This window comes from Haematobia irritans, chromosome 3 (assembly GCF_050003625.1).
Source record: "Haematobia irritans isolate KBUSLIRL chromosome 3, ASM5000362v1, whole genome shotgun sequence".
Lineage (NCBI taxonomy): Eukaryota > Metazoa > Arthropoda > Insecta > Diptera > Muscidae > Haematobia > Haematobia irritans.
In genome coordinates this window covers 230,692,561-230,705,563 of record NC_134399.1, presented here as the reverse complement: position 1 = coordinate 230,705,563, position 13,003 = coordinate 230,692,561, and the positions used below count along the sequence as shown (strand labels likewise).

At 33.3% G+C, this 13,003-nt stretch overlaps 1 protein-coding gene across 1 annotated transcript; it reads right to left on the bottom strand.

The window, feature by feature from the left end:
- Positions 1-4,486: 4,486 nt before the first annotated feature.
- LOC142231491 (uncharacterized) lies at positions 4,487-11,720 on the bottom strand. Its single transcript, XM_075302099.1, has 3 exons — positions 11,534-11,720; positions 6,238-7,519; positions 4,487-4,517 (listed from the first exon to the last, which is right to left on the bottom strand). Exons 1-3 carry the CDS (start codon positions 11,718-11,720, stop codon positions 4,487-4,489), a joined length of 1,500 nt encoding a protein of 499 aa, XP_075158214.1.
- Positions 11,721-13,003: the final 1,283 nt, after the last annotated feature.

Here is a 13,003-nt window from a genome sequence, read left to right as displayed (position 1 = left end):
TTCAAGCCCAAAAAGTAAAATCGGAAGATCGGTATATATGGGGGCTATACAAAACATTGACCGATACTCACCATTTTTGGCGCATCTCTTTATTGTCCTAAAATAATTCTAGATTTCAAATTTCATGAATATTGGATAAAAACTACAGTTTCTATAAGCCCAAGAAGTAAAATCGGAAGGTCGGCCTATATGAGGGATATACCAAAACGTGGACCAATGCACGCCAATTTCGCCACTCGCCACTATTTGTGGTCCTACAATACCTCTAGATTTCCAATTTCGGACAAATTGGATAAAAACTACGGTTTCTATAAGCCCAAGAAGTAAAATCTATATCTATATAAAATTTCTATACCAAAATAAGGACCGTTACTCACTATTTTAGACACACCTCTTTATGGCCCTAAAATATGTTACCTCCAGATTTCTAATTTCAGGCAAATTGGATAAAAACTATAAGCCCAAGTCCCCAAATCGGAAGGTCGATTTATATGAGGACTATATCAAAACTTGAACCGATATAGCCCATCTACGAACTTGATCTGTCTGAAAGCAAAAGACGAGTTTGTGCAAAATTTCTCCAACATACAGGCAGACGGACGTGGTTATATCATCTTAGAATTTCTCCCTGATCAAGAATATATATACTTTATATAGTCCGAAATCGATATTTCGATATGTTACAACCGGAATGACAAACTTATTATACCCCCATCACCATTTTATGGTGGTGGGCATAATAAATACTTCTTGGTAATTTGTGAGATTATTCTTACAATATAACGATAATAACTTTATAAAATGGACTAAATTATAGAATAATAATTAAGTATAAATATTAAATAATTTACCATTTACTTAAAAAAGATTTTTCCTTAAGATTTTTTTACGAATCGCTAGAATTAACCCTTTCACTACCGATGTCCACTTAGAAGGACATTCGAAAAAGACACCAAATTCTATTTTCCCACTTAGTTTCGATTTATTTCTCGATGTTATTTTAAAGTAGAGGCTTTAATCTAAATAAGCTATAAATATGTTCCATATTGGTGAGCACTAACATACATTTTTATAAACTTCTTTAAAAATACGGAAATTTGAGACAATTTTTCTACTGTTTATTTCTAGTAAGTGAACATTTATACAAAAACTTTAGCAGCTATATTTCCGGGTATTTTTGTATTTTTTCTCACACTCTGAAATATATTATAGGCCAAATAGCGCTTCTTTTCGTAAGACCCTTTGGTGACAATTCAAGAATCAAATTTTCAGAACAAGCTTATATAGTTCTTGAAGTAATTGAGGTAGGTTCTCAAAATGACAATTTATGTTCTGCATGCTGCAGTATTTGTTCTGCAGTACAAGTAGAAACAGAAGAAAAATTAAAGTTTTTAATATTAGGTTTATTCCGGTAGTGAAAGGGTTAATATATACTTGAGCTAAGGTTAACATATTTAAATTCAAAATAAACCTTTTGTGAGTGTGCAGTAGTCTATATATCTGCTGACCACTGAACCACTGTGTGTCTCATTTATTCAGAAATTGCATCAAATGAATATTACATACCAAAAATAATAAAGCCAAGGGGCCAGAGTTTCACAAGCAATTTTACGAATTCGATTAATCTTGCTTATCACATAACACAATGGCTTTGGAGTTTTGCTTTGGGCCAATGCAAAACTTTTACTAACTATATTAATTTAAATTAATTTAACATCTTTAGTGTTCATTAAAATGTTAATTTCATCATTGCCAATGACGCTGGGTATTGTTGGTGCTGTAGTAACTGCTTCATTGGCGCAATGTTGGTTTTGCTACTGCCACGTCTGACGCTTAATGGCGCTTATATTTCCACTATTCCTCCTCCTGTCTGGGCTAACGATATGTCCAGAGAAAAAGTGTGCCCAGGCTCAATTGTAATAATTGATGGTAGCATAAATTGTTCGTCATTTTAAGTTGGCCTCGGCATGTAAATGTCACGCAGGCCATCTTCAACTTTAAGTGGGTGATTTACGTACTGATGGCCAGTGTATGATGGTTCTTTGCACGAGGACCCATACATTGATGGCAAATTTTAATGGCAAATAATTTATCCAATTGAATCTGTAGGAATTACCATAAATTGGAATATTGATGGCAGAGGTAATCAATTAAATGTTGATTAAATTAATATGAATTAATTACACTTTGTAATACCACAAAATCATTCAAACATTAAATATTTATTATTTGTTCTTGTATATACAGTTGCGCTCAAAATAATAATTGTAGTGCTGTGCTGACATTATTTCTTCTTCTTCTATTCCTTCCACTGACGGTTTATTCCATCTTTGTTTTTTTGTAAATACATCAATGCTTAGAGTATGCATAATAACAAAATACCGTTGGTTTTATTTCTGATGCTGTTGTTGTTGTAAAAATTTTACAATTTGACAACAGTGTCGATTGTCGTATGACCAAAATAATAGTAGTGCTGGCTAAGCATTGATTAAAACGTACAGGACACGAACGTATGAAGTTGTTTTAAGGAGATATTTGAAAAAGGTGTTTTATTATTAATTATCTATTATTGTATATAGAGTACTAAAAAATTTATTTTAGTAATTTTACTTAGAATGGGTCGAGGCAAGCACTGCACTTCAGAACAGCGTTCTTTAATCAGAAAATTGATTTCAAAAGGAAAAACGTACAAAGAGGTTCAAGATATAATAGGTTGTTCACCAACTATGGTACGAAATGCAATAAAATATACCGAAAAACCAGAAACTCGTGGCCGTCCAAGCGTTATGTCGAAAAAATTAACTGCTCGTGTGGTAAGATACTGTAAGCAGAATCCATTTGCAAGCTCCAAACAAATAAAAGACGAAGTAGGTGTAAAAGCTAGCTTACAAACAATTCGAAGACGCTTGTGCGAAAATAATTTAGATGCACATAGTCCAAGAAAAGTCCCTCTTCTTTCAAATAAACATGTGTCCAAAAGAATAAAGTTTGCCCAAGAGCATCTCCATTGGTCAGTAGAGAAATGGAGGAATATTTTATGGACGGACGAGTCGAAAATAGTGCTTTATGGTGGAAAGGGATCCCGCCAATATGTTCGACGACCTCCAAATACTGAATACAATCCAAAATTTACGAAGAAAACTATAAAACACGGTGGTGCTTCTATAATGATTTGGGCTTGCTTTTCGTATTACGGAGTGGGACCTATATATTGGATCAAGGAAATAATGGATAGACACCTTTATGTCCATATTATGCATGCAGTAATGCTACCATATGCTAGTGAAAACATGCCATTGATTTGGGTCTTCCAACAGGACAACGACCCAAAACATACTAGCAAAGTTGCGAAAGAATGGTTTCATGCAAACAACATAAACATTCTTGAGTGGCCAGCACAGTCGCCAGACCTCAATCCAATTGAGAATTTATGGTGCGATGTGAAAAAATCGGTTGCCCAGTATCAGCCAACAAGCACATCTCAACTTTGGCAAGTAGTCAGAGATGCATGGAGGTCAATTCCTGCCCAAAGATGCCAACATCTTGTTGACTCAATGCCGAAGCGCTGTGCAGCCGTAATTGCAAACAAAGGTCACGCAACTAAGTACTAGTGTAATTTAGAATGCTACTGACGATTGAACTGAGTATGAAAAATGTAATACATAGGTGTTTATTCACTTATATTATAAATACTACGAACACTACTATTATTTTGAGCTATTAATTTCGATAAAACTTTAAAAAACTTGTCCGTATGCTACGAAAATGTGAACTATTTTTTGTTATTGTTTTTTTCAAATTACTTGTAAGTCTTTAGTGTTTAAGAAAAAACTGTTTTTTCAATCATTTATGGAGTCCCTAATAAATATTTTGCGTTATTCATAATAATTTATTTGCTACTACTATTATTTTGAGCGCAGCTGTATATGGTTTAATTTTTATCACAAGAAAATGGTGAAGAAATATCAAACAGTGGTGTCCTTTTCTTTGGTAAAAGATGCAATATTACTAATATAGGAGATTTTTTTCTTTACATTTATTACACCATATCCTACCCCTTTATTTTATATTAATTTGGGGATTTTTGGGGGGGCAAAAAGCGTTCCAATTTGGGAACAAATGTCAGGAAAATACTGGTGAACATATCTTAGATAATATTAGAATATCTCCGAAATAACACCAGCAATGATTAAATGAGATAAACCATATCAACACAATGACTGTCTCTTCCAAATCTATTTGAGTTTTTTTGGAACAAGTCTGTCCGTCTATTAAAATATAATACTCGTATCAACCGATCCCTCGATGTAGTCATATGTGAGCAAACAACAGATAATCTCAATTAGAAGTTAGAACATCCGATCCAAATTGGATAATTTCTTTCTGCCAGATCTATAATGAAGGCTATGAAAATGCACATTCGCCAGTGTGTAGATGGGAATGTATGGTTTTGTATCTGCTAGTTTCTTTTGAATGCCTCAACTAATCAAATGATATCATTTTCAGTATTCAAAAAGCTTGAATATAACCCAGAAAAATATTACTTTGAACAATTCAGAAATTGGTCGCAAAATTACTCATCCTTTTTAAAAATTCAGAATGGACAATTCCATGATATAAAAGGAAGTATTTGTGGAATAAAGCTCAACAGGTCGCTTCTTAGATTAGCTTAAGTATAGTGGCAGTCCGATATTGTAGGCTCATCCAGTCCATTGCGATGCCACAGTGGTGAACTTGTCTCTTAGCTCTGAGTGCTCCCCGATTATATTATTTTCGTTGGGAAGCTTTTTTCCAAACGGAGTAACTACACCGCAGTGATAAACCAAAAAAATGGAGGAGTTCGCCAAAAAAAATGAACTTCAAACGGTTTGCTTGTCGATGTAACACTAAATTTATTTCAATTTTTATTTTTCACGCTTATGTCTATTCCGTTTTAAATCATTTGCTACTGTTCTGTTTGTCTCCTATATATTCAGCCAGATTTATGTACAAAATACAAAAACAACAATGGAATGCAGTAGTTTAAAGAACCAGTGGTATAACAGATTAACATTGAGAGATCAAGTCTCTCTGCTTACAAGAAGTACATCATAGGCAATAAAAATAGCAGAGTTTTATATATTTCAATTCAATTTAAAATTATCGATAATTAATTATTTCATAATGATGAACCTAAACTAAAGGGCCGCAACATAGTCCCCACCTTGGAAGATTCTTCCAAAACAAACGAATTCATTGCGGCTATTCTAATGGTAAAGGGCAAATGCGATTAATGCCTCTCTTAAGTATTCCTCTTTTGGTTCGCAGTGTCACCACACGTACACGCAAAAAAATAATTCTTTCCTCCCAAACGAAATTTTAGACAAACAAAGTTCGTTTCTCATTTGCTTTTCGCTGTAAGGAAGTGTATTTGGAAGAAAAGTATATACTTTTTGTGATAAACGTTTATTCTTTTCCAGGATGTAAAAACAATTTCATAAAGACTAACTCAAAAAAAAAAAATTTTTCTGGCTAATTGCATTTTCCCTCACATCTTTCTCACTTCCACGAAGATTTTTAGTTCTTAGCACCGTTTTCTGTAATACAAACAATGTAGAAGAAATTATACGATTTTATAAATTTTTAAAATTTTTTTACCTTTCGCCTGGACGGAGAATCGAACCGCGGACCATGCACTTTGTAAGCCAACACACTAACCACTGAGCTATGTACCTGTTATGGTCATCAATAGATAAATATCCATATAAGTTATATTTATATAGCATAGCTTGCGGCGCCCACGAACCGAATAAACAAAGTTTATTTAACAGAAACAAACATTTAGTTTGGCACCGTGGACCAGTGGTTGCTACGTCTGACTCTCATGCCAAGGGTCGTGGGTTCGATCCCTGCTTCGACCAAAGTTTTTTTTTTTTTTTTACATACATTCTACATATGTTCGGAAGATTCCGAAAAAAATGTTCAACATTACATTGTACTATATTATATTTTGAACTGTAAAATGTGTTTTATTAAAGACCAAAAGTCAGAAAAGAACAGTGTTTGATATAAACGAAATGGACTCTGTTGTTGTTTCAAAAATAACTTTTTTTATTGAAAAAATAAAAAAATTGTAACAAACGAATTTTTTTGTTGATAAAAGTTTAAAATTTTCGAAGCAATTCAAAAAACTCTAACAAAAGAAAAACGTTTTCGGTACACGTTTTCCAAACGTTTTTTTTCTTTGCGTGTATAAACCCATCAGCACCACTATGAGTTTCAACCACTCGTCCCAACATCCAGTAGGTGGGTGGCAAATTATCTTCGGATATAAGTACAAGTGTTCCCACACTGACGCTCTTCTCCTTCGTATGCCACTTCATTCTGACTTGTATCAAAGTCAAGTATTCTTTTGACCACCTTCTCCAGAAGACAGTATGTACAGCTGAAATTCGTTTCCATCGGTTAAAGTGGGAGATATTTAGATCATTTTCTTCAGAGTGGTCTGGTAAAGAATTGAGTGCTCTCCCAATTAAAAAATGCCCTGGGGTGAGTGCCTCCAAGTCATTGGGATCAGGCGACAGAGGGCAGAGAGGACGTGAATTCATCACAGCTTCAACTTGGGTGACAACAGTATTCAGTTCTTCGTAGGTTAATGAGGCTGCATTGGTGTGTCGCACAATTAGTTGCTTGGCAATTTTTACGGCACTCTCCCACAATCCTCCAAAATGTGGTGTTCGTGGGGGTATGAAATGAAACTGCACGCCTCTCTGTGAGCACTCCTGATCAATATTTCGTTTTCCATCTTCGTCGAATACTACTCTCATAGTATTGTTCAATCTTCTAGCAGCTCCCACAAGATTAGTTGCGTTGTCGCAATACAAGTGCGAGCATAAACCTCTTCGGGCGAAGAAACGCTTTAATGCTAATATAAAGGAGTCGGTACTCAGATCGGTTACCACTTCTATGTGGCAGGCTTTCGTTTGAAAGCAAACAAAAATAGCAAGGTATACTTTATACGGACGTTTGCCTCTTATTTTGTAATGGACGGATATGGGTCCAGCAAAGTCCATACCTGAATGAAAAAATGGATTTTCATTTTTATTTACACGGTGTGAAGGCAAATCACCCATAAATTGAACAAGAGGCTTAGGATTATGTCTGAAGCAACGTAAACATTTTCGAACAACCCTTCGCGCTATTTTTCTAATATTTAATATCCAAAAACGCTGGCGAACAAAGGCCATTAAGGCGGTATCTCCTGGATGTAAATTTAATCTATGAATATAATCGACTAACGAAGTAATGATAACATGATTTCCCGGCAATAGGATAGGATGTTTTACTTCGAAAGGAAGCTCTGCCTTTGTCAAGCGACCGCCAACTCTAAGTAAACGCAATCTCGAGTTGTCCAAAAATGGATTTAGCTTTTGAATAGATACTAAATTTGCACTTCTATTTAATATTAGATTCTGTTTCTCTTCAAAAAAATTAATATTTTGTATATTGAAAATTATGTAGTCTAAACCACCGTTCAATTCTGGAATTGTTAAAAAAGATTTGTGGCTAGAGGTGAGCTTTGAATTAATACTCATGCGCCATCGGTATATGTAAGCAAATACTCTCTGTAATTTAGGAAAATTATTACTGAATTTACGAGTGGACACAAAGTCAATACGTTCATCACTACACACAAAAAAATTTTTTTTGATTTCAATCACGAAAATCGCGGCCACAGTTGGTACAATTCTACCAAAAATGCTAGATTTGTTACTGTTTAGTAGATTGGTAGAATTCGCAATTTTTTTGTATATTTTCCAAAATATCCCTCTTCGCCTAAGTGCATCTTCATAAAGTTATTATGGAAATAAAATTTTGACAAAACTTTCTCTACGTATAAAATTTTGACAACATTTTTTTTTACGAATAAAATTTTCACAAAATTTTCTCTGGGAATAAAATGTCGAAAAAAAAACCTTTAACCCTTTCACTACTGATGTTCACTTAGAAGGACATTGGAAAAAGACAATAAATTCTATTTTCCCACATAGTTTCGATTTATTTCTCGTTGTTATTTTAAAGTAAAGGCTTTCATCTTAATAAGCTATATATATTGTCCATATTGGTGAGGTCTAAAATACATTTTTATAAACTTCATTAACAATAAACGAAGAATACGAAAATTTGAGACAATTTTCGTACTGTATGTTTCTAGTAAATTGACATTTATACAAAAACTATAGCTGATATTTTACGGGTTCTTTTTTGTATTTTTTCTCACATTTTGAAAGATATTATAGGCCAAATAGCGCTTATTTTCGAAAGGTCATTTGGTCACAATTCAAGAATCAAGTTTTCAGAAGAAGCTCATATAGCTCTTGAAGTAATTGAGGTAGGTTTTCAAAATGACAATTTTTGTTCTACATGCTGTTAGTACAAGTAAAAAAAAAATAAGAAAAATAAAAGTTTTTATCATTAGGTTTATTTCGGTAGTGAAAGGGTTAAGAATAGAATGTTGACACATCTTTCTCTAAGAATAAGATTTTGACAAATGTTTCTATAAAAATAAAATTTTGACTAAATGTTCTATAAAGTCAATATTAAGTCAACATCTTAAAAAAATAAATTTAGGTCTTTTTCTAGAAGTAATAATTTTCCCTTGTTGGTGTAAGCTAAAAATATTTTTAAACTCCACAAATTTATACCTAACTAAATTGTTGCAATTTGAAGTAATCATAAAATAATAAATAAACTTATAAAATAAAACAATAAATCAATTCTTTTGAAGAAACATTATTTTTGCATAAAACCACAGAACTGCAAAAAAAAAAAATTATTTGGTGGTTTCTTCAAATTTTGGCATATTATTTTTGACTCTGGTAGTACCGTGGCCATGACCCTTAATATGCAATGTTAACTATTGTACCACTCTACTCCCATCCCCTTACATGGTTGCAATTTAAGATCTACATACTCCCGATATGATCCAACCGAAGATGGAGTTTAGGGCGATTAACAGTGTCGAGGAAGTTTTATTTAGCCTCAGAAGGATAATCTTAGACAGCTGATCGTTCATTACGCTGACTTCAACGTTGTTCAGCTTCAAAAAATTAGGATAGACAAAATTCGTTAGGTGCTCGTATATTTGTTTGCATTTTCATAACACCAGGGTCTTGCATTTTGGCGGCCTGATCCTGAAAATGAAGTCGCCGAGCCTCACTGCCTATTTCAGGCAGCTGCCAATTAATTAATCAGTGGTTCGCTGCCAATTAATCTTCAGTGGTTCGAAAATTTTGCAGATTTTAACAAAAGTCTTGCCTTTATCGATTGGTCAGCTTTAAAGGAGATAGATTAAACTGATCCAAGCCTATTTGTTGGACCGAGTTTAACACTCCAGGTTATTACGATTTTGTTTTTAACCTTTAAATGCGCACTGTATCTTTTAAGATACAATCAGAAAACAATTCTTATGTCTTCAAATGTTGACATCATAATGCTATCTATAAAATAAAAAAATAAAAAACAAGTAAGGAAAGTCTAAAGTCGGGCGGGGCCGACTATATTATACCCTGCATCACTTTGTAGATCTAAATTTTCGATACCATATCACATCCGTCAAATGTGTTGAGGGCTATATATAAAGGTTTGTCCTAAATACAAACATTTAAATATCACTCGATCTGGACAGAATTTGATAGACTTCTACAAAATCTATAGACTCAAAATTTAAGTCGGCTAATGCACTAGGGTGGAACACAATGTTAGTAAAAAAATATGGGAAACATTTAAATCTGAAGCAATTTTAAGGAAACTTCGCAAAAGTTTATTTATGATTTATCGCTCGATATATATGTATTAGAAGTTTAGGAAAATTAAAGTCATTTTTACAACTTTTCGACTAAGCAGTGGTGATTTTACAAGGAAAATGTTGGTATTTTGACCATTTTTGTCGAAAACAGAAAAACATATATGTGGGAGCTATATCTAAATCTGAACCGATTGCAACCAAATTTGGCACGCATAGCTACAATGCTAATTCTACTCCCTGTGCAAAATTTCAACTAAATCGGAGCAAAAAATTGGACTCTGTGGTCATATGAGTGTAAATCGGTCGAAAGCTATATATGGGAGCTATATCTAAATCAGAACCGATTTCAAAAAAATTTGACACACTTGACTTCTCTACTAATTGTACTCCTAGTGCAAAATTTCAACCAAATTGGGGTAAAACTCTGGCTTCTGGGACCGTATTAGTCCATATCGAGCGAAAGATATATATAAATCTGAACCGATTTCAATAAAATTTGGCACACTTGACTATAGTACTAATTATTCTTCTAATTTTAAGCAAATTAGAGTAAAACTCTGGCTTCTGGGGCCATATAAGTACATATCGGACGAAATATATATATGGGAGCTATATCTAAATCTGAACCGATTTCTACCAAAATCAATAGGGTTCTATTCTGAGCCAAAACACATACTTGATTACAAAAATGTGTTCACGGACAGACGGAAAGACGGACATGGCTATATCGACTCAGGATCCCACCCTGAGCATTTTTGCCAAAGACACCATGTGTCTATCTCGTCTGCTTCTGGGTGTTGCAAACATATGCACTAAGTTATAATACTTCCATACTACCACAGTGTGGCGCAGGGTATAAAAACTAGAAATTTGAAATATTTACCAGAGATGAAAAGAATGTTGGTAAAAAAACTGTGTAGTGTAAAAATATATCTATTCTCTATACTCTAGTAAAATCAAATTGTTTATTTGTAAATAAAAACTTAGTTTATAGCGCGCTGTATTTTTTAAGATACAATCACTAGTTTTTTTTTTAAATGTGGTATGCAGATGTTCCTTTTTTACCGTTTTATTTTCGGAGGAATCGGTGATCTTGAGTTAATTTAATTTGTTAATTTGTTGTATATTGTCATTAATGGTCATTGCGGGGTATGGTTTTTTATATTTACTTTAAAACAAGAACTAAAAACTACAAACTTCAACCCCTTGGTTACTCAATGAACCACATGGACTATGTCTGAAAACATATTTGAAATAGTTGTATTTTTTCAAGCCAAAATTACTAGATATCCCTCTAAAATGTTAGTTTTTTTTATATCTGTACTAAATATACAATTATATTCACACGAGCATGGGGGAGTTCTGTGTGAAATATATTTTGCCAGGTTTATTTTCTCCAACAGGTTGAGTATATTCCGGTTATTCACGAAATAATTCGGAATGTGTAAATGTGTACAGGTGAAAATAAAACTATGTGTGAGGGTGTTGATACGCACACACACACACACATTTATTATCCTAAGGCATTTAAAGCTATCAAGTATTTGCGTATAAGTTTGTATGTACGTCTGCGTAATTGCATAACACATCCACGGTGTGTTTGTGTTTGCTAGAATTTAATTACAGCATAACTTCATTTAGAATGTAATGAATTCGAATGTTGTCGAGTGTTTTTTTTCTCTCTCTCTCTCTCTCTCTCTCTGTTCCGCTCTATGGTTTTTATTTTGTTGGATTCCGTTGCGGAACCTTGTGTCGCACAATGATTTGGAAAACTAACGCCCACGCTAATTTGCTCCTTTTGCCTTTTGGAATGCTTCATATAATTTCCAAGTGCTTTTTCTACGAGTAGTTCATTTCGTGCCACAATGGAGCATTGGGCCTCAATGAGCACTGGCGATAGAACTGCGAGTAATTGCATTTCCTTTGGTCGCATGGCAATGGCAATTCGTAATTAAAACTATGTAATCTTATGTAATGACCGTGGAAAAGTTTTCTCTCAGTTATCAAACTTATAATAATGGCAATAATCATTAGCACAAACAATCAAAAAATGGGAGGTTAACCATTTCAAGCGAAAGGATAATGTCAAAGATGGCTAATGGTGCCATTGATAGGGATAATTTGTGAGAATGATACAATTGTCTTGTGTTGCAGGATGAATAGAAGACAAAAGTTTTTGTTATATTTTTTTAATAATAAACTATGATTAGAATTCCTAAGATTGTGTAAAATACTATGGGCATATATGGCGTATGTTTAATATTGGCTACATGAAGTGACAGCACGTATACGTACCTGGTCCCATTACATATCGAACTGTGACCACACGTAAATAAAAAGGAAAATATGGATTTGCACATAAATTTGTACATTTTTATTAATATTTACATAATTGTATGTTTTCGCAAGTGTTTTTTTTTAATTATGTTTTTTTTATTTTTTTAAATAAAATGTGCTCTTTGATAAAACACGTGAAACTTTACACTAAATCAGCAGTTTCGAATTCTGTTTCGAAAAAGATTGGTTATATTAATTTTTTTGTGCCATATTTTAGACCAAAGAAATCTATTGCATAGGAATAAGGAACACACGTTCGCCATGTGTTATCGTTTGAATATTTTGGCAGAAAAGAAAACACAATGTCGTAAGACTATTTATTATACGTGAGTTATTTGTGGTTGTTCAAAATCTGGAAATATTATATTATTATATTGAAAATTAAAAAAAAAATATATATAACACAGCAAAAAATGAGCTTCCAAAAAAGTTCTTTGGATTCCTAATTTCTGATCCGGAAGTAGTGCAAACTTGGATCATCTCCAATGAATTTTACATGGGATTGGGGTATTTATTAAAAAATGTATGATGGAGAGATTAGTTTTGAGGAAGTAACTCGTAACTCGTTTTTCTGGTTTTGTTGGGTTTTGTTTTTATGTCAAAAATCAATCACGTTTTTAATTTATTCAATCACACAATTAATTGATTCCGTGACATAATTCAATTAAATTTTTAATTGAAAATCGTGTTGGCTTTCAATCAAAATGGGTGATTGATACTATCATTTTCGTGATTGAAGACATTTCAATTAAAAAAAGATTGAATTCGCGATTTTCGTGATTGAAATAAAAAAAAAAAAAAAAAATTGTGTGTATCTGCGATATGTGTATTTAGGATAGATACGATTTATGGCATAATTAAATGAAAACGCCCCTACGG

What these genes read in the sequence shown, in the direction of transcription:
- LOC142231491 (XM_075302099.1), bottom strand. Translation starts at nt 11,720, where the DNA reads ATGCGACCAAAGGAAATGCAATTACTCGCAGTTCTATCGCCAGTGCTC. An exon ending in AAATCATTGTGCGACACAAG is followed by an intron (nt 7,520 to 11,533) that starts GTTCCGCAACGG and finishes TAACAATTCCAG; the next exon opens with AATTGAACGGTGGTTTAGAC. An exon ending in ACTCATAGTGGTGCTGATGG is followed by an intron (nt 4,518 to 6,237) that starts GTTTATACACGC and finishes GTTATATTCAAG; the next exon opens with CTTTTTGAATACTGAAAATG.